The 22847-nt window shown below is 41.8% G+C and overlaps 1 protein-coding gene across 7 annotated transcripts in view; it reads right to left on the bottom strand.

Annotated features, from left to right (window-relative positions):
* Positions 1-22847, bottom strand: part of ARVCF (ARVCF delta catenin family member) — a 248028-nt gene that overhangs the window by 131046 nt on the left and 94135 nt on the right. The window contains exon 1 of one of the 7 annotated variants that reach the window (XM_083873700.1): positions 6681-6873. The exons of the other annotated variants lie outside the window; for them this stretch is intronic. Within the exon in view, the coding sequence (XP_083729826.1) occupies positions 6681-6701 (21 nt within the window). The 5' untranslated portion in view covers positions 6702-6873. Of the gene's footprint in view, positions 1-6680; positions 6874-22847 lie in introns of those variants that run through there. 7 annotated transcript variants of the gene reach the window in all.

The raw sequence follows: 22847 nt of genomic DNA, 5'->3' as shown, positions 1-22847 counted from the left end.
GGTCAAAGAGGAGAATGAAGAACTGGAAAGTATAATAAGATTGTTAAAACACATGGGTGGAGAAAAAAAATATGCACTACTGCAAACCAGAGACAGGAGCTGCAGCATCAGGTTCTGGTACTCTTAGTGCTGGGACACAATCACCCTGCATAAGTGAATTAACACCATAACCAGCACACCTCAGAAAGCTACCAAATATTTAAAGAAGACCTACTGACTTGCCTGGCAGTGCTAGAAGGCAAGGACAGGCTTTCTGCACAACTGATCCATTGAAACTTCATCCAGAAAACAGCGTGGTTAACTTCACCCAACCACAAGCATCAGGAGGCACCCCTGCCACTGTCCCAGCGCTCTGCTCCCACTCCTGGGGAGGAAACCAGAACTTTGTTTCCCTCCTATTTGCAAATCAGCCAGTGGGTTCATCTGGGACAGCATATAAAGGAAGCAAAGCACTTCTGAAGCCCTCATCAGAGCACTGAGAACTTCGAGGCACATGTAAACCAAGGCATTTTGCACACCTTGAATTCCTAAGTTTCCACGACTTAAGAATGACCATTCTGGATGCCCCAGTAAGGCAAGAAGGTCACACCAGGAAGGTGCTTGGAAATAATGATGTACATGGGAGAACATCAGCATGACCTGATGCAGAACCAGAGCAGTTGCTCAACAGAATTTATGCCAATACAGGAGACAGTGACAGCCTTAAAAGAACTTCCAGATACCATTTCAATATAAAAAGTTAGGTTGGTTTATCAGTGATTAACAAGGATTTAGGAAGGTGCTGATGGAAGAATCTAGCCACCCACATAATTTGCTCTGTAAGTAAGTAATTTTGTCCATTAAAACCAATTAGTTTCACATTACTACAATGCAGAACTGTGTGAAGCCCCATATGTAGCCTTTCACACCAGTTTATCAGTCCTTTCTCCAGAGATACTTGGAATTAACATACTTTCAAAGGCCTGTACTGAACTCCTTAAACAAGTGACTTTATCTTATTCAAATCTGGAGCTCTCATCTCTGCATAACTCTGGCACAGACACTGGTTTCTGCCTTTGTTAAAGTATCAGCCAACAAGGCAAGCCCCACTCACTGCCGTGCCCAGGAGCCAAAAGAGCCTTGATGCCCTTAACAGCAATTTCACCTGAGAATCATATCAAAAGAGAGATGCAAATACCTTCACATGCAAAACTTACTAAAATAATTTCCAGAAGTTTACAATTCAAACAGCAGAATAATCCTGGTCAGACACAGGACCTGTTTATCTCAGAGCTCTACCATCCATAAATAAATTGTGCTGCATCTCTTTCATCAGCTCCTTCATCAATTACAAGCTTGTACTTTGAAAGGACTTCTGAAGATTCCAGATGATTCTTCTGATCAGTCTCACACTACACACATCCACAGTAATGCTACTTAAATCATCTTCTCATCTCCATGTATGTATTTTTATACACACACACATATAAACACACACCACAATGCAATCTCTACAGTATAAAAATAAGCCCTGACTCTGGTTTCATTACAGACTTTCAAGAACACCTCTCTAAACATTTCAACAGCCTTGCTGAGAAAGTTGCACTGAAAATAAAAGTTCAGAGCTGTGCCAAGTGATTTAGCTTGTAGAGGCAGAAATTCCAAAGCTCAAAAATTCTTTAAGTTTAGTTAAAAAACTTTCTTTTTTGAACACTGACAAGTTGTGATGGTAAGGATAGATGTAAGGGATTGGACAAAAGGGAAAACTTTGACATTTCAATCCCCTGCTGTAAGCAGGTGTGGGCCTGACTCATCAAAGAAGCAGAGAACACCACTGAAAGTTATGGATTTTCACATTACTGCAGTATAGAGGGAGCACTCAGTTCATGGAGTTTCCACCCCTTAATACAACAGAAAGGATTCTGCCCACCCATTTGTAGATACACAATATTATGCTGCCCTAAGAAAGCAAGCATTGCTCATCTGGCTTCTCGCAGGTATAGTAACAGTTGCTCATTCTTAGGTATAAAGGGAAATAAAAGGAAGGCCCCAAAGCCTGGCTGCAACTTAATGAGAGACAGAAGACACAAAGGACACAGTGAAATTTAAAACTACCAATGTTTGAGTTTCAGCTTTCCTTTTATCCAAGAATTTGAAATACGCTCGCTCTAGTCTCAGGATTTACTTCAGGGACTCCATTTAGCCTTCAGACCTCCACTGAAAAACAAAACCAAATAAATCCTACTACCAAAATTCTATGTTTCACTTCTCATGCTACTGAAACAACAGTGGTTTTAAAAACACCTGAATGTACAGTCTTGTTACTGCTCCAGTCTGTCCTTCAGAAGATCTGACCAAAACACAGAGCTCCCAGCCTAAGGCACTGAAGATTTTGTATTTGTATTGTCACCTTGTTTCACCAGCAGAGCCATCACAGCAGCTCCTGCCCACACACTCCTGTTCATCCCTTGCCCTTGTCTTTCTCCCAGGAACTTCACACAGAGCCACTTCTCCTCCCTGTTTCATGCCCAGGAAGAAGGCACGACCCTTCCAAGGGCCTCAAACAGCCTGGTTCAGACTATTCCTCTTTTCATGAAGCTTTAAGGTTTGCTTCAGCTTTTCAGCTGCATCAACTCACTGGTTTTGTCCCCGGAATGTCCCCAAATGCATGACTGCAATACTCTGTTGCACACTTTGGGAAGCAAATAGCAGCAAAAGAACAGGATTTTCTGAACCCCAAAGCTGAACCACCCATCTCACACTGCAATATCCACTAATTTTTCCACAAAGGAGAACAAGCAGTGGTGCAGTCTGAAGCAGGAGCTTTTTAGAAGTATCCCTGCACCACAGCTACAGAATTTTGGTAGCACAGAGAAAGTAACTTAGAGCAACTGAGGAACAGAGGCAGGAACAGGTAAAGACATACTAAGAATATGCTAAAATCCTTATATTTAGCAAAATACCTTGTTATTTTAACACTCAATTGCAAGGACAGAACTTCACCACTGGCCTTGATCCTACTTCTACAGAATTAAACCTTAATTTAGTGGCAAAAATGAACTCCTGGGTAAGAAGCGTTTGCAATTAAATGTTTGTGAACAGCCTTATTATAAACATCCAGTCCATCCAGTTCCAAATGTGATTGTTTAATGTGCTTTTTTTCTCCATTTTATCTTCCATAATCAGTATTTCTGCATTTGGAAAGACCTTGAGTGCATACACTTGTTTAAGAAAAACAAAAAACAAACCAAAAAACCCCAATGACAACAAACGACAAAAACCACGAAACCCAACTGAAACACATTTTTATGTTTTTATTTTTAGTAACTGCAATGTAACTTAAGCAAAAATTGCAGCCAGCCTGATTCCCCACGTACAACAGCTCCAGACCTCCAGGACAGGTGGTTAAGCAATAACCTCAGGGAAGTGCAATTGCTGGAATGCTTTGCTTGGTATGCCCACTGCTGTTACAAAGCTGTGCACTCACAAAGGCACTCACACAAAATGGACATTACAGGCCCTCACACCTCAACAGCACTTTTAAAGGAACACAGTTCCTACTGAGGCATTTTCAGAAACAGAACACTTCCATTTCCACTTCTGACACAGGTGTCCTCTTGCAGCTCCAAGGCTTCCTCGTTATGCTAAAGGACTCTTGCTGTGCAAGCTCCTCCAGGAGAGGTAAAGGCACATTCTCACATCTGAGCTGACCTTCCACACCTGAACTGGGCAGTAACTGCCCAAAGAGTTCTGAAATCCACCCTTCTGTAGAGAATTACTGCCCCTGTGGCAGAGCTCACACCAGCGTGTGCCTCCACTCAGTTGCTCCTGTACACAGTTCAGCACCCCAGTGAGTCCCAAAACACATTCCCTTTGCCCAGAACTGCTACAGAGGTGACAACTGCTGCCAAAGGCACTGCCTGGGGGAGCAAGGAGGACTTGATCTTGGACACTGCTACATCTCTTTACTCCAAGGTAGTAGAGCGTATTAGACCTGTTTCAGGCCTGTCATATGTGAGAACCCATGCGTGAATCCCTACAGAGATCCATGCCAAACCTCATTCTCCCTTCTTACTTGGTTTTTCTAATATGACTTGACCAACTGTTTGGGAAATGATACTGCACCTCCATGAACATTTCTTCCACAAGCTTTCCATCACTGGTACAGACTCACAGCAGGGATGTCACTAATGCATTAACTGCTTTTTCATCTTGCCAGATCTACAATTTCATACTCTCTCACATCAGTGTTCTCCTCTAGCAAAATGCTTCAGGAACGAAGTGCTGAGGAAGGACAGCCTTACTGAGGTCAGTGCCTGAATTCAGAATGTTAATAAAGTATTTTCCAAAGCAAGAGTAACAGAGAACTGAAGAGCTTTTGGCAAAAGTTGCTTTAAGTGACTCCTTTCCCCTTCACAATTTTGTGGCCCTGAGGCAAGCCAGCACTTTAGGTTTCAGATCCAGATCAAAGCTGTATGTGATACTGCATCAACATATATTTTAACAGTTCCAGACTTCAAGATTCTTCTCAGTTTCATAAACTCTTACTTAAACTTACTTCCAAGGCCATTGCAGACTGCAGGTACTGAGCACAAACTTCAACAGCCTCCATCCCTCATGAGCAGCAAGGGAGAACTCAGGAAGGTGACACGCACACCCTCCACACTCACGGTCACATTTCTGGTTTTCAGCATTCGATTCCTCTACCAGTGCTCTCAGGTACAATGCTGCTTTTGTGGCCCAGAACTTCAGGAAGCGGTGACTATTCTCAGCAAAAGCATGATTAGAAGTTAATCTTCATTCTCTTTAATTACTCTTTCACAGCTGTCTTTATCTAAATACAACAGGCCTTCAGTTAACGTGGCAGAAGTCCATTCTAGTATCTCTTCTATCTTTATCTGTATGAATTGTATAGACTTATCATCCACCTCAAAGTCATTTATTCATTTGTTTTAGTTTTACTTAATTGCCATCATTACAGCTAAAGAATTACTTTCTAGAAGCCCTGTAACTGCACAATAAATTTACCTGACAACTCGTGGCTTAAAACCACCACCTTTTATTAAGCAAAGATCTAATAAACTGCTGTGGTACCAGACTGAACAGTCATTCTGTAAAAAGACCTCAGAACGAATCCAGAACCATTACTCCAACAGAAAAGACAAAATAGCGTATCTCTGTCTAATCCTCAGCTATGACAGTGTGAAAATTAAAACCATGACATTTTTTTGTTTTGATATGGAAGAAGAATTTACAAGCCAACCAAAATGCATGACCTAAAGTGATTAACTACAAACCTCCACTCTCACTCAAGCTTTTCTGCCTATCAACACAGAAAACCCAGAAGACACGAACACAGCTGTACTGCATGGGTCAAAAGACATTAAATACACCCTTTTTTTTTTACTGTTAGCATCCTGTTCCAGCTTTTCCCTTTATGTATTTAAAAAAAACAGGCAAAACCAAAATCCCTTGGAGCAGCTAACTACATCTATCTGTCTAAAACTCAACAATCCATCGCACATAATTTGACAGGTACAGTAGCTGTGGGTCAGGCAATATGAACAGCACCACAGACAAATCAAATCCCTTCCTAAGAAGCCCACAGGTAGCATGGCACACAAACAAGCACCCGAACAAACCAGCGTTCAGCCACCTCCAGCAGGCAGGATAGTGATTCCAGGGAATCCTACAGACAAAGAAATCCTCAGTGGAGGGCCCAGCTGAAAGGGCTACTTTCCCCTCAAGGGAATCAGCATCCTATTTGCATCATGAAATGATTCAGCCTTCTGTTACTGAGATGGGTGAGTGGAACACACGGTATTAAACCAAGCTGGAGAAACTCTAACAATTCCAGTGCAATGAGCCTAAACAAATTCAGAGATGTATTATCAGTGATGTATTATTGTTCCACTTTCTTATTCTACAGAACTCTGTTTTAAATTATAAAGGCAGAGGAGAAAAAAAAAGAGGATTAAGAAAAAGATACAGCCTCATCCTAGTTGGAGAGGCAGCTCTACCCTGCCACCACCTGAATTTATAGGGTTTCCTGAGGCTTACAAGGTAGAAGAAGGTTACCCAGGCAAAGCACCTATGAATTACAGGAGTCTACATGATCTCTATTTATTTAAATCTAATCTGCAACAGCTTTGCCCTGGAATACTCAATGACACTTGAAAGTAAAGAATAATATTTGAAATATTTTTGCACCGAGTTGTAAGTCCATTACAATTACTAAGACGATAGCCAAGAAGAACTTGATGTTTAAGATAACATTTAAGAGTGAAAAACCACCGTTATTTCTCTGGTATGTCCAGCAAGAATATCAAAGAGAAAGCCAGGGAACACAGTATGGGAAAAGCAAACATTAAACAAAAGCACAATAGCAAAGCTTTCTCTTTTAAAAGCACTATTTCTAGTTCATGTCAAAGAGCTCCCTAGATTTATTGAGCAGGACGAGAAGGTCAAAGAACACAATGGCTTGCTTTTTTGGGTGTTTCACCAGCTAACACAACAGAGACAAAAGCAGATTCTCTCTCGAACGCTCTGCTAGAAAGACCAGCTCAGCTTTTGCTCTTAGTTCTCAGCTCCAAAGGAAAACAGGAGTACACAAGCCCGGCAGCGCTGACAGCTCTCCCCAGCCACAGGACCCGCACACGCGGCCGCACAGCCCAGGGGGAAGGACACAAGTTTGCACTAACCTGTTTGAGTTCCGCAGGCATTTATGCGAGGTGCCGCTGTCCCCAGCAGAGAACACCTCCGGCTGCCCACAGCCCCTCCTCGGAGCCAGCCTGCTGCTCTGACAGCCTCCGGAGCCTCCTCCCCCGGCGAGCCTCGCTCCTTTTGTACCCGGACCGGTACCTTTGGCGCCCCAGAGCCGCTCCGCAGCCTCCCTACGGACTGAGCCCATCCAGGGAGAAGCCCCGCTCCGCCGGGAGGGCCGGCACGGCGGCGGGAGGGCAGGGGAGGCTCCGCGCCCCTCTCACATGGCCGAGCCGCCGCTGCCCCGGCGCCGGGAGGCTCCGAGCGGGGGGCGGCACTGACGGGCAGCCGCAGCCGGAGCCGAGCGGGCCACGCCCGGCGCGCCGGGGGAGAGGGGCAGGGCCGGGAGAGCTGCGGAGAGGAGCCTCGGCTGTGCCAGAGTACCCCAGCCCCTGCCGCCTCCCCTGTGCCCGAGCAGCCTTAGCCCCTGCCACCCCAGCCGTGCCCGAGCAGCCCCAGCCCCAGCAGCCCCAGCCGTGCCCGAGCAGCCCCAGCCCGTGTCCCTGCGGTCCCCCCGGCTGCCGGTGTCTGCAGCGAGCGGCGGCGCGCCCGGAGCCCCGGGGCTTCCCCCGCTCCCCGGCCCGCCCTCCCGGCTCTCTCCTGACGGATTACTGAGACAAAGAGGGAAAGCGCCTGTTCCCCGGTCTCCCGGCGCGGTAACCTGCCGGCTCCGGCGGCACGGAGCCTCCCCACGGCGCCTGCCCGGAGAGCGCAGCTGCCCCCGGAATCACTGGGCGGGCTGCGAGAAAGCACAAGGAACAAAACCTTCTCTCTTGCTTACTTTTTGCGCTTCACTTCGAGATTAATGGCATCCCTAATGCATCAGCACCAGAGAACGATGATCTTCCATCACCGTCTCCTCCCTTTTGCATCTCACACAGGTGCGGTGAGGCTCAGAGCTAAAAAGTATAACTGGCCTCATTTTTAAAGCCATTCACCTGCCCACAAACCTGTCCCACAGTCATTAGAAGATTGCCTGGATAAATTACTCATTACCGAAATGAATGCCAGGTGTGCTATGCCTTGCATCCACCACATTCTGCAACAAAACCAGCATGTTCAACACGGTTCTCACATCCATCTATCTCTAGTAAACTGGAAGTACCTAGTTTCTAACATTCATTCTTTGAACAAGGTTGTGAACCTCTATGAAATACCTGGAAAGAAGGAGAGCCTTCCCATAGTTCTTATTCTAGGATCTGATTCTTCTTTCTGCCTTTTCCACAAAATTGCAGGAAGTGATGTATTAAATATTTTAAGACATCAAGTCTTGAAAGAAAGAGATGTAGGTTGGTAGGTGTAAACTAACCTGAAGCATTTTTACCCCTGGAGCCACAACAGGGCAGGAGGACATGCTCAGCCAGCCCTGAAGCAGAGCCCTGCCCTTCCATGAAGCTTTTGGCCCGATCTGGGAGGATTGAGGCCCCCAGTGCTGAAAATCCAGCCCTGCTTGCAGACACCAGCCAAGAGGCAACGGTGGTTCTCCTTCTTCCTGCGAGGTTCCTGCAGCAAACCAAAGCAATAAGTAAATCTGAACACTGTAACAGCTGGTGGCTGAACGATGGTAATTAGGGACTCAAAGACACTGGCATCAATTTAGGGACCATCCCCAGGAAACAGGTATAGCTACAGCCAGGGGGACCAACTATACACCAGGATTAAAGGTTAAAGACAATTGAATTGTCTTTAATGATCAGAATAGGCACTTTTGTATAAAAGGCTCTTTTCATCCCAGCTTCAGGTTCCCTGGAAGTTTTAAAACATCCTTCCAGTGTCACCATAACTAATAGTTAATTTGAATCAATCTTACCAGAGGAACCCGGCAAAGCGGCATCTCCTATACAGACACTTAAGAGTGGAAGAAATGTTTCAGACCTATTTAATCCTGATTTCAGCCTTCCTACTACTGCCAATGTCAGCATTCCAGATGTATACTAGAGCTAAGGCTTTGTACTTTAGGGGCAGAGAACAGGGCAGAATTACATTACACAGCTCATCCTGGTCTGTTTAGAAATAAATGCTGTAAAGTTTGACAAGGGCAATGGTAGATGTTGCACAAGGTTTAGCTGAAGTGATTTGCTTCACTGGAGGGAAAAGATGTATTCTATCTACAGGGGAATAATTTAGAGACAACTGTAGTGGCCATTAATAAAATACATGAAGGCCAAAGCAAAAGGAATTAGGTTTGTATGAGTCTCCTGTACTTTTGTACTGTGCTCTCCCACCCCTTCTCCTTGTCCAACTTCTCCTCAGTTAACAAACTAAAATAGCTCCACTTTTGTTGAGGCCGTGCTGGCATAGAACAGCACCATTCAATTTAGCCATGCACCTGGCTATGTGCCAGACCTTTATACACTGTCAAAGAAAAAAAGGGTGTAAAGCCTATATCCATAGGGCACTGAAGGAGCTACTCTTGCATGCAAAGCAACGAAACTGAAAACCTTCCTGGATGGACTTGCCAATTCTTACTCACATAAGAAGTCTCTCATGTTGTAAACCCACAGGTATTTGTGCAAGCCATGCAAGATTAGGGCTGCTGAATTTTGAGGTCCCACCTGCTGGAGTCAGGTTGTTATTTAAAAACATGCTTTTCCTCTAAAATATAAAATAGATGCTTGTAGGCCTTCTGGTTGTAAAGTAAATTTTGAAAATGTTTTGACTCAAAGCTAAAAGATTTTTTTTAAAGGAAATTACATCTCAAGTCCCCTTAGCCTCTTGCAATATTTTACCAGCTCATATAATTCTGAATGCTGAGATTTGGCAATGTGAAGTAAAAGAACTAATTACCTAAAAAAGAGTTATGGATTAGATCCCTAAGGTTATACTGAACTTCCAAATTCTGGCAACAAACACTGTATCCATTAGTATCAGACTGCTGACTACATCACAACCTTCTCCTCTTTTTTAAAAATGAACCTTAAATTCTTAATCTGTCACTTTTTTTTCCAGCTGCAAAAGTAGGGTAAAAACCTTCTTTCTTCTTGCTGAGAAATTAAAAATTTATAAATAGGAAAGGATTTAATTCTTTGGAAGATGGAATAGTATAGTATCTCAGCCAAGCTCTCTTTTCTTATTTTCTCCCATTACCCTTAAAAAATTCCCCATCACTAGTGCTGCTCTATAGATTGATCTGCTCTCAGAGGCAGTAAAAAGGAAATGGTTTACAGCTCTGCCTGGGATCATAACATATGGCTTCACTGATATGTAACTTCCATAAACCCAACAGAGCAAGAAGGCACGAGATGAATCAAGAATCCCAGCTAACCATATAGGCAAAAGCACTGCCATCACCCATGGCAATTCTCCAAATCAGAGCCTGTATTCATACAGGGGCTTCCATGCCAAGGGTTTTTTATTGTCCTTCTGTGGATTTTGTGCAGCAATGAAACAAGGTAAGTGGGAGAACTAAAGCACAGCACACTGGGATGTGTCAGAGTACCCTACAGTAGTGATTTTAATCCAGACAAATGGAAACAGAACATTCTATCTCCGAGATACATTTTGAAATCTTTTCCTGTTAGCATTATCATCATTTTTAAATGTATTTGAAAAGCTACAGGAGCCCTTTCAAAGCACCTGTACTTGCTCCAAAATGGTTGCGTGACTGTAGTAGGACACATCCACACAAGTATTTCTAACATTGCCATGAACATGGTTTTGACAATCTTCTTGCTCCCATTCTGCAAGGTTAGAAATGGAGACAAAGCCAGGGTGCATCAGTAGGGAGCTGTTGTATATATAAATGGAGGATAATTTTAGGCGTCTTCTTTATTTAAGAAGCCAGTATTAAAAAGAGGTCTAAAGGATCACAAAGCTGAAGAACAATACAGCAAAGCAGCACTTTCTGTAGGCTGACCTCATTAGGCATTTCAGTAAATTTGGGGGATTTTAATTTGTATACCAACACAGCTTCCATCTTGCTACATCTAATATCAGTCAACTCCATTTCATCTAAGTTGTCATATGACAGGATGAGAACAAGGACAGTCTGGTGACAGCACTGCTTACATTAGAAACAAAGGACAGAGGAAGGTACATGTCACTGCATATAGGTCGCAATTGAATGAATTGTTTCCTCCCAGCAACTTCATTTAGGTAAGAATCAACTACATTTTAAAGGCATAAAAAATCTCCTCCGGTATGAAAAAAAATAAAATTAATTACCATGGCATTTATAACAGAATGACAACAGCAAGGAAAACAGATCAAGTTAAGGTTGATACTGTGACCACAATTTCATGCTGTAGTTATTGGAAAGGAAAACAAAGACTCAAACGCAGGAAAGAAACACCAGTATTTACCATTTTTCATCTCTCAGTTTTTGTTTTGGTTTGTGGATTTTCCAGACAATTTGTGCTGTATTTCATGCTGCACTCTCACTCAGAAGGTACCGGCTTAACGTGTCATTCTCCCATCCAGAAGGCAAAAATGTGGTTTGCCATGATGTACCAGACTGATAACTGTCTGCACAATCTACCTATTTTCATGGTAATTACTGTCCTCTTCAAAACAAAACCTGAAGCTGTTTTGCAGCCCCTTCTGAAGAGAGAATTAAAGTCTCTGTGTAGGAAATTTATTCCGGAGCAGGTTTCTTGTATTTTAAATAGTTACATATGAAAATAAGACTGCAAAAAGGAAGAAGAGCTAATCGAGATGGGTTAGAAACACAGACAGTATAGTTCTTTTCAATCTTTAACTACAATATTCTAAAAATGCCACTGTGCCAGCATTTTAGATTAAGTCCTTAAAATGAACTCTGATGATATTCTACATTTCCCAGTCACCACAACTATGGATAAAAAAAATTCTCTCCAGCTAGTAATTTAGTAGCTTAAAAAAAGCAGCAGTTGTTGGGGTTTTGTTTGGCTGGTTTGTGTTTTGGGTTTTGTTTTTATAATATCTAAATAAAGAGTAAACTGTGACATTTATTTAAATCAAAGGCTTTAATTATAGTTGGCACACAGCCTCAGGCTGCCCATGGCCATCTTTGGCCATTCTGTTCTCAGTCACACTGATGACTTCAGTGAATCACTCCACATTTGTGACAAAGTAAGCCAGAACATAATTTGAACCATTAACAAGATGGCCTAAACTAGCAAAAGAGTCAGTAATTTATCAGTGTCATCATAACCCAACATCCATTTTGGGCTCTTTCAGCATTAATTCACAAGAGCTTACAGACACTGCAGACACCTGAAAGGGAGCCATAGAAAATTTTTGAGTTTAAAAGAGAGGTTGAACCCTGCGAGTCCAAGGCCCAAAGGGCTCAGGGAATTGGAAATTGCCAGGTTGGCTCCTTGGTGGTTTTAAAGTTTCTGCAAACCCTTTCTGCAGCCACACGGGGCTGTGTGAAGGAAGAGGCTCCCAAAGGCTGACCACGGATAAAGCTCTGCCTCGCTGCACCCCCATGGATCAAGGCCTGTATTAGGAACAAAATCTTTTCATTAAATTGGGAGATACGGTACAAAAAGATTTTGTGATAGTTTAAAATCTTTCTTCTTGAACATCCCAACTAAACTAATACAGTCGTATGCTCAGGAACTAAAATGCAGGACAACTAGGAATCTTTAAAAGTCAGGACAATTAATCATGTTCTGCTGTCTGAACTGAGAAACAAACAAGCAGCAGGACATGAAAAATAAATCACAACTTTAATGCAAGATGATTCATGTTAATGATCGAGAAGCAAATGTGGTAAATGGGACTAGAAAGGGTTTGGTTGTTTTTTTTTTAATCCTGTTAAACCTGATACTACCTCTTTAATGCTTACATTTTAATGTTCCTGGTTTAATACTTTTTAAGTAATTACTGGCTGTTGTACTTGCTGATGTTGTAACACTCAGACATCATGCAAAGAACAACCTAGATGCCTGTTTACATAAAGGGAACACAATGCAATCAGAATTTAATTTTAATATGTTTCTCTTATATCTTCTCCTGGAAGAAAACATAGTTCTATTAGTAAAGCACTGTAAAATCATGAAAAAGTACTATGGAACAGTGAATTTGTCATTTAATTTAAATATTTTTAATTAAAACCTGGCAGAGCTCCAGACCAGAAAGGCTAACAGTTGTGAATAATCATTCTTTCACAAGTCTTGTCGAACAAAGTAAGAAAATCCTTGCTTTTCAGTTGCTTCAAAAACCTCATTCAATAAAAATTTACACTAAACAAAAGGAGTTGGAACTATCAAGGCAAATGAAACTGCTAAAATATTTGAGATGCTTAGGGCAAACATGGCCATTGCTTTGCACTATTGCAATCATTAGTGCAAAGCAGTTGCTGTCCTGCAGACAAACATTAGATGGCACTTTGGAATTCAGCAGTTCCCACAGAGAGTTGCACAGCACATACTTAACAGATGAACTGCGAGACATGAATGTGAGGTACTTTTGATGACAGAGAGAAAAATTACATTTCTGCAGAAGCGTGCTTTTTGGAGCTGGAAGTATATTTTCAACCTGCACACGTAAAGCTAGAAAATAGTATGTAATTAAGTTTTGAAAAAAAACGCAAATCATGTAAAGAATAAAGTAATTTTTCCTCCAGACAGAGGGTCTGTTTCTCAGTTGCTGAGTTCCCTTTTTATTTTTTATTGAATCATTCGGAATCTACTTTTTAAACTAGACTCGCTGACAAAGTTTTGTAGAAATGCTTCTCAGATAACACATCAGATTTTGAGTGGATTCAGCTGCGTGCCACCAGTTCTGAGCCCCAAATAACTCTCATAAGTGGGGTTTAAGTAGTTTGCTTATCAAATAAATCCCTTCTGGAAAGAGTTGCACAGCTTCTGATTCAGCTGGTCAAAGCTTCTTAGTTGTTGCTGAAATTGATACTATTATTCCCATTCCCTTGTATCTGTATTTTTACCATTAAGGCCTTAAATGAAGACTGAAGAATCACAACGGTGAGACTATTCAAAAAACAGAACAAGAAGGAAATGTAAATTCTTGCTGGAAGACTATGTGAGTCCATTTTCAGAGCCTCTCATATGATACATACCATGATGCCTGTTGCAGTCTTTTTCTACTATGGAATTCCTCCTGCAATACATGAAGCAGGCTGTAGGATTTCTTTTAGAATTTGGGTCATCCCAGCAGAAAGGCAAACAGCAGGAGCTCCTCAGTGGTGCCACAGGCCAGGCTGTCACTTTGTGAAGTCTCTATCTGACACCTGCAGTAACTGCAGGAGAGCTCCTGCCCCAAGCCACCTGCAGGGCTCTGGGCCCGAGGAGCACCAGCTCCTCCTTCAGCTTCCACTCTTGCTCAGTGTCAGCCAAAGGTCCTGGCTCTCCCCACGAGCTGATGCTTTCACAGAAATGGGACAACATCCATAAAAAAGATGCTCAAAGCTCCAAGCTAAATGCAATTATTATCATGTCCAACACAGGAGAAGCCAGGGACGGGCAGATGGGAACACATTTCCCTGAAAAGTAACAGAGTAATGGCTCCTGGTGCAGTTCCCAACTACTGGCATCCCTAGGTACTGCAAGTGTCTCTCAGCTCACACTGAATTCTGATCTAAGAACTCATTCTCCCATGGGAATCATATTCCCAAATCTCCCTCCTCCTTCCCCCCAGAACCTTTGAATAGTTGCACATATGCAGAAGCTGAAACCTGACCCAGGTCACTCCTAGAAGCTCAGTAACTCTACTCACACTGAATTTGCAGGGTCAGGCTGAGGGCAGAGCGAGTGGCCCTGTAACTCCCAGGAACCTGCAGGAGCCGAGTTACAGAGTGAGGGGAGCTGGGCAGGGGCAGCAGCAGCCACACATCAGGCCTGAGGTGACTGACACCAAACCATGCTGTGTGCCACAAGCAGAACACACATTTCTGTGGGTTACACTGGGTCTATAAAGGAAAAAGGATTATCCCTGCAAGTTCTTTCATTTTGCTACCTATCAATACTGGCAGAAGGAGAACATCCATGAGTTAACTACCAGTGAGTTTTTTTCTTGGTATTTGGCAGTGTAGCAGGAAATAGTACTGTAACACCAAGGAGCTGTCATGAACCGAGAGCACTGTTGTCTGTACCTGACCTTACCTGTAAGGCAAAAAAAAAGGAATTTTCCATGCTGTCAGTCCCTTAATATGAACACAAATATGTTATATAACACAGGACGCCAAGAGGCACTACAAACTCAAACTAATTACATAAAACTTTACACACAAAGATGGAACTGCATTCTGTATGAGATGCAGAAGAGAGCAAAGGCAAGGTGAAGATTCATTGAAGCTCAGAATCCATCTTCGCTTCTTCTCTGGATATGTTTAAACATATATACAATATTAAAACACCCATATACATACAATATTAATGCACCCATGTTCTTACTATCAAAGCACTGGACACAGTCTCTATATTCCAGCAGTCTGGACTACGTCAGTGTGGAGCAGAGAATCTTAAATAAAAGTAATGAAATACAGACAGAAGCGTTATTGTTGTCCAGGGTGACTCAGAAAGGTTAACTTGATGGTATTTTCTTAGAAAAGCAATTTGAGCTAATCTTCTTGTATTTTTTTTTTAATTCTCACCATGTGTTCTGGTGTGCTTTAGAGTTCACCTTTTATTTGAAAATAACCCTCAATTCACTAAATGTCATTTTTGGCAGAAGTCACAGGTACCTCAGATTAACATAAAGACTGAAGTATTTTGGTACTTAATTATGGCTTAAAAATACTTGCCTAAAAAGAAAAAAAAAAGTCAAATGTGTTTGTTTGTTTTCAAGCAGGTGTTATTTCTCTGGAACATAAGCTGATATATAAATGATCCAAATTGTAACTATGAAAATATTCTGTAGCTTTTTTTCATACACTAATTTTCCTTGAACAGCCACAATCCTATTTGCAAAGTGAAGAAAAAAAATAATTTTATTAACTTGGTTGATTTTTTAATATAAGAACACCCCAACAAACCCACCATTTTGAACCTAAAAGAATCTCATTAACAGTAAAATGTAATAAATTTTTTATTATTGGATGGTTTTTTGAGTGTGAAGACTTCTCAGATAAACTCATGCTACTTCTTACAGACATGTAAGATTCTGATAAGTAAAATAATAAAACTAAATAAAAGTAAAATAAATATCTGATAAGTAAAACCCTGCATCAGCATGTAAGGGGCTGATTTCTGTTATTTGTACCATGTGAGATTTGGCAATTCCCACAGCGTTCCCACCTGTAAGAAGGGGGATAATACCTTTTTCTGACAGAAAGCCCTCTCAAATCCTTATAGGGCACTACAGAATCTCTGAAGTCAAAGTATTGTTACAGTGCTTTTGCTGGCAACAGGGGTTTATTGAATGCTGTATTTTATTTTGGTTATGCAACATTAACAAGAATGAAGTTGTCACCATGTACTGATGGGAGCCAATCTTTGAATGCAAACCTTGTTCAGCTCCCCAGATGATCAGATTTGACAGAGCTTCTCTGAAACCCATGTAAAAATGCACACTGCAACACCCATGGAGCCCTGCCAGTTTAAACCAAGGCAGGATACAGCCTTGTGTTTAATAAGTATCACATGTCCAATGTTTTAATAAAAGTGTATATACATATTTTTACATATATATGTATATGAGAGAATATTCTTTATCATTAGTGAGTTATGTTCTGTGTCAGCCCATCACAGCACATACCCCACACAGGCAGGCACATCTGTATCTCCTTCCTGCCCAACTTCAGTTCCCACTGTGAAGAGCAGCAGAAGGCTGATTTGGGAAGAAGTTAAATAAAACCAGGTAGATTAAACTGAATACTTCATACCTGAAGAGCAGTAGGATTCTCAGGCTTGTAAAAACATTATCAACTAGATACTTGAACATGCAGAAGACACATGATGGGTGCTACTCACCAGTGACTTACTGGAGTGTGCCTGCCCTGGTCAACTGATCAAAAGGCAAAGACTGCCAAGGCTCCCATGGCCTGAAATACTGTAATAACCAATGTACATGATTTACCTCCAAAATCAGAGAAGCAAACACAAAATACACATTAACAGACCACTCTTCTGTCTTTAGTACAACCAGAGTTTCACTTCTAAAGCCCAACAGCAGTGACCAGTCATGTGGGTCCCACCACTCAAGGCCAGAGACAGTCATCATTAAAACCTGCAGTGAGTTTTAGGAGATTTTATTACCCTGATAAAAGATCTGTGACCAAAGTTTCATTAAATGTTACATTTTCCAGACTAATGCCAAAGTTTTCACCGTGTAACTAATGATCTTTTGTCCGGAGGGTTCTTAGTCGGAAAGACTTTATTTGACCACTTCAGAATCTGCAGTTACACATGTATAAATCTGCGTATCTTCCCCAAGTTCTTGAGTTGAAACACCCTAATTCATGTCATTGGCTGCACACTCAGCAACCAACTCTAATTGCAGCTACAGCAGAAGCCTGTGGAAGCTGCACAGAGCTGAAGATACATTTACCCATCATTCAAGTGCATTAAGCACAAAAAGCACTTTTCTCCCCATTCACCAGGGCCTGTGTGGGTTAAAGCTGAGTGTCCCTATGGCAGGAGCTGCTCACAGCCTCTTGCAGGAACAGAGATGGGTACAAACCTCTGCAGAGCCGGCAGGTTTGGCAGGCACTGCCTTCTGCAGTGGGCTATGCAAACACAAGCACCTTGGCCACTACCTGAATAAAAGACTCACACTAATATTAATGGGAGACCTTTCAACAACAGTTAGGACTGCTCAGTGTGAGGACAGTGTTTCCCAGAAACCCTTCCTATGAGAAAGTTTCCTCTTAAAGAATAATCTCACCTATTTCTAATTAATATCTGAACCAACCATTAATGATTTGTTTAGATTGTCCAAGTAATCAACCTCTCCCATTAAAACATATTTAAGGTAATTTTTAGAAAAAAATATCCACACTTAATGCAAAATCCAGAAACCTATGCACGCGCTTTTTGGCATTTACAGCACATCCCTGACCTCATCTGCAGATCTGGTATTTCTCTTTAAGGGCCAAAAGACACAATGGCACAGACCCTCACAGAAAAAGTCAGCAAGTGCACCAGAGTTCACATGTTCCATTCCAGTATTTGAAATTCACACTGAACAGGCAGAACTCACCAGCAAGTGGCTAACTGGGCTGTCTAGGACAAGGAGTTATTGTTATGGAACGAGTTTAAAGCTGCTATTTAAAAAAAAATAAATTAAAATTAAAATAAGAGTTCCAGAATTCATTAATTAGAATCAATATTTTCATAAGACCTTGATTTTGTCTTTTGAGGACTTCAGAAAATGTTACAGCAGCCCTGGCATATTGCCCACGTATATAGTACTTTTCCTTGACTAAAATCAAAAGAGAAAAAAAAAAAGGCCTAATTTTCTATTCTAAGAAGGGAGCAATGTGGGATTGTGTATTAAAAAAAGTGCTGAGAGAGACTCTATTTATAAAGCCTTGACTATACACACTTCCCCTAACAAATCCCTTTGGCAGATTCCACTTTGACAAACAAACAACATGGAAAACTGATGCCTGGTTGTGAAGATCATTAAAGATTATTTGTCACTCTCATAAAATGGAGCTAACCCTCATTTCTTTCGTCCAAATTCTACTCAGAATAACTAGATTATATATAATCACCACTCAAGTTCCAAATGGAAAAGCTGCTACTTGAGGTACTTTGCAATATTCCTTATAACAAACAGTCGATTGGGGTGATGTGCAGCACTCAGCCCGTGCTCACTGCAACAGCCTCAGAGGTGGATTTCACTACAGGGTGTGAGCAATCCCCACAGACAGCAGAGCACAGAGAGCCTTTTGCTTTGTGTACTCTGCACAATGAAATGTGACATAGAACACTGGAGATGAAAAGGTTATATATTCTGCATAAGACTGAATGTACAGCTTTCATCCTTCAGTTATTCACTATTTAATTCTAGTAAGTCTGGGAGGAATTTGGCCCTTGGTATATTTTATGAAAATTCACACAACTAACCTTACATTGGTTCTTAATTATGCATATTTAGCTATGTAACTATTTTATTTCATACACAAGGTACTCTAAAATCCTCAGTGCTAATTATCAATGATTTAAAGCTTCCCTAACCCAGTGGCAGTGAGCTGAGCATACAGAGATTCAGTCTGGGGTCACTTACAGGGGCTGTTTCTCCATAAGAGTCACGTAGACCCCAGTAACTTAAAACTCTTTTATTAAGTTTTCTTGGAAGTGGTTAGACCTTAAGCCATTACACTGCAGAAAACTCATGCTTCATCAGTTTTGTGGATAAGGAATTTCATTCTGAACCTATTAATCAGGCACTTTGCACAAAATCATTCAGAAAAAGTGAAGGTGAACTTGTCCTTTTCCTATAAAAAATACGTAAGCACATCTCCCCTCTCCCAGCCCAGCTGCTCATCAGAGGAAAACCACCTACAGCTCCTACCAGACACAGTCAGACTTTTAGCCTAACCAGTGCAGGCTGCTCCTTTCACATGGAATCCCAAATTCAAGCATCCACATGTACAAAAACATGGCAGCTGTTACTAGAAAAGCAGTGCTAACATAATATAAGGTAAAGCCTCAATACAGCTCAATGCAAGTAAAATTGTAAAACAGTCTGGTATAACTGGGAAACAACTTTTAGAATCCCCATAGCCCAGAGTTTCCTTCTGAATTGAACAATGTTTTCTCAGGAAACAGACCTTCACAAATGGTACTATTGCTTCTGCATGACTTACCTTGTCTGTCAGAGGGGTTGGAGAGCTGAAGTAATTCAGAGACGTAAGTAGTTTGTCATTGCACATTTAAACAGTTAACGAATGTGTATCGAGCAAAACAATATTTGGAAATCTAAAGCTACCCACAAAGCCAGTCTGCATCATTAAAATACTCTATCAATTCACTGCACATGAGAAACAAATTATGAAGTCCTCCCTGCACAAACAATAAGGCTTTGCAGGAGGGAAATCCCTGCTTTTCATGCTGCTCCCTCTATTCAAAGTCCAGCTATTTCTAATGGAAATTTTGTTTGCTATGGAGATTATGATTCAGCCTTCTTTTACAATCACCAGCACATCACCAGACTTACAGCAAGTGCACAGATTAGAGGAGGGTGTGAAGATCCCTCCTTTGGGTTTTTTACTCAAGTATGCACATATTTTTAAAAGTATCCCATGAGCTAAGAGGAAGAGCAACTTCAAGCCAAGGCTCTGAGGGCCGAGCTGACTCAATGAAGCACACACACTGCACCCCAGCTCTGGGCTCCCAGAAGACAAAGGCACGCAATAATGAAATGCTGACAACACATGATGCACCGACTTTCTGGAATGGGACACCGTGCCCGGGGTGGACTCTGGTGACAGTGAAAGGAGCAGGCTGTTACCTGCAGTACGAGCTGCTGCCAGGCCGTTGCCAGTGGCTGACCATTGCCAATGTTGCAAATGCTCATTCGGTCTGCGGGCTGGTTGGCACGCTCCAGCTGCAAGGAGACATTGCGCCGCTCTTCCTCAAGTGCGCGGGTGAGCCGCTCGAAACGAGCTTCTTGCTCTTTAACAGATGCTAAAATGCTGGCAGCAGACCTGATATCATAGTCATCCATGACTGCTTTCAAATGCTTCCTGCCTGTTAACTGACCAGGGCAAATGGAAAGGGTTAGGTAAAGGGTGGGGAGGGCACGGGTCAGAGGTTAAAGATAAAAATGCATATGGTTAGTTAGTCACCTTGCTAAAATACTGATCACTCTAAGAAGCAAATTGCAGTGCTCTTTGAAAAGTACCCATCTTTCCATCCATTGATCTGATTTTAAATTAAAAGGAATTAATCTAAGACTTCCCTGTTCAAAAAAGAAAAAAGAATTCGCTCACCTTTGAGAGAATTTGTATTTAATTCCTTTGATCTTTTTGCTAAAACTGCTCTGACAAGGGTTTTCCTCCCTCTTGCAGAGCTAATTTCACTGTGCAAATAATAATGTACTTAAAAGAAATATATAAAAAAAGATATGGCTTTAGAGGGAATAAGGAACATTCTCACTACAGACACCTGGAATTTTTGTCTTTAACCGCGTCAGTGAGAAGTTTAACATTTTTAAGGACAGAAACTTTATGGTAGAATAAAACAGTTGTGTCCATTTTTTACACACCTCCCCCCAAACTTAACAGACAGTAGCTGAAAACAGTTTTCATTTTTAAATTATAGCAGCACACTGTAACATGGAAAACATTTTTAAATGCAGAGTGTGCAATTACAGTTGAAATGCTTAATGATTTCAGTCAATGAAACAGTCCTTCATGCAGCCCTTTGCTAATAATGCAAATGAAAAAGCAAACACCTTCCATGGAAAACACACAGGACTTCTTGTCTTTCAATGCAGAAAAAGGAACTCAGAAACCAACTATGCGGTTTAGAACTTCTGCCTTATGTCTTCTCTAGCAGGGTTATGAAACAACCCATTTAAAACCCTACCTCCACCTGTATGGTGCCTGCAGTAAAACTCCCCATTGATTCCACAGATCTGTGAATTGAACACCATTTAAAATGTTTTACTGCAAGTATGAAATCAGCAACATAAAATAAGCATAAATTATGGCCTCAACAGAATCCTTCGTTAAAACAAATAACCCTTTACTACCAAACCACTTAAAGCACCTCTGAGATGACCAGAGGCAGAACTGTCTCTGGCTCCTGTAATTCAAGAACTGTTCATGTTCTGTGCTGAGAGTTAAGTCCTGAGAAGTTGTCCCTTGATTTGCTGCCAAAGATTCTTTGTTTTCCATCTATCAACAAGGATTTCCATGAGCACAGGTAGTTCCCTGCTTCCTGATGCTTTGCAATTCATAGTTCAGAGCTTTTAGATGATGCACACTCTTGACTGATCCATTTTCCATGACTGTTACATTTATCAGGTCTCTCTCCTGTGCAGACTCTTTGGTAGCTCATAATAATGTGGTCATAATACTGTTCTGTTCCCAAAGAGGAGTATTAGTAGTGATTAAGCTGAATGTTTTTATACAGTTTGTTGGGAAATCCTAAGCAGGATTTTTTTGTCATGTATTTCTTTTGTCATATATGGTTGAAATAACCCAGTGGGCCAAAAAGACACTGGGGCAGAAGCGACAGACCCAAATCCAATGACATACACCCCGATTTCAGGGGGAATAACCAGCCTGTAGCTCTGTGTTCATTGTTAACCCTTCGAGAGTTGCTGTTGAAAGGAATCAGAGTAATATAAAATCATGTTGGGAACAGTGTAAGGATTATCATGTATTAATATCATTATGTTTACTTATAACCATGACTTGAGGAATTTCATGTTTGCAGACCAGTAAGCAGAAGTGACTTTTCTCATTTCTGCATTGATTTAACTTCTATTGAAATTCTGAAAGAAAACCAAAAACCACCAAAGGGTTTTTCCAGATGTCACAGACTAGTCAAATACAGACCAAGCTGCCAAATTCTGAGACCTTCCAGTAGATTATTAAAAGTCTATAAAACCTTCAGAGAGTACACTGGTCTCTGCAAAGGAAAATCACAACCCTCTAAAAGGATAATATGATTCATGGGAAGTCACAGGAAGACTCACCTGCTCCATCTCAGCATGATTTAGCCCTGGCACAGCTAGACATGAATACAGCCAGACTCTCTGGACCTCAGCTGGCTTGTGTGCAGCCAAATTCCGTGTTTCTGCTTTTGTGCTTCCCTGCTTTTGCACAGATGGAGACAGCTCTGTTTGTTGTCACTACTCCCAGGAGTGCAGACATGCTCACTGACTCCTTGGAGTGTGAAAGAAGTGGAACTGCAAAGACCTGGGCACAAGCCAGATTTTGGAAGGAATATACCTGGGGGTGGGGGTGGTATTTCTAACCACACATTCCTAAAAACAACCCCAGGGTTTCTGATCATCACTGCCCTCATCCTAGAGCAGATCAACAGCCTAGCTGCCACAGACCCAAATACACCTCATGAGGGGATATTCCAGGCCCAAGAAGAGTCTGGATCAGTCAGGGATTAATGAATGGAGACAGGCTCCTTCAAGGTGCTGCAGAGCAGAAATGGAGGTCTCCTCAGTCCCTCCCCACAGGGGCCCAGCTTTCAGCAACTTTCTGCAGCTAAAATTGCTCTTTCTCTCATGCAATCATGGTATGACACAAA

This window comes from Zosterops lateralis (assembly GCF_965231275.1).
Source record: "Zosterops lateralis genome assembly, chromosome: 17".
NCBI lineage: Eukaryota > Metazoa > Chordata > Aves > Passeriformes > Zosteropidae > Zosterops > Zosterops lateralis.
The sequence above is the reverse complement of the archived record's forward strand: the minus strand, read 5'-3'. Positions and strand labels throughout refer to the sequence as shown.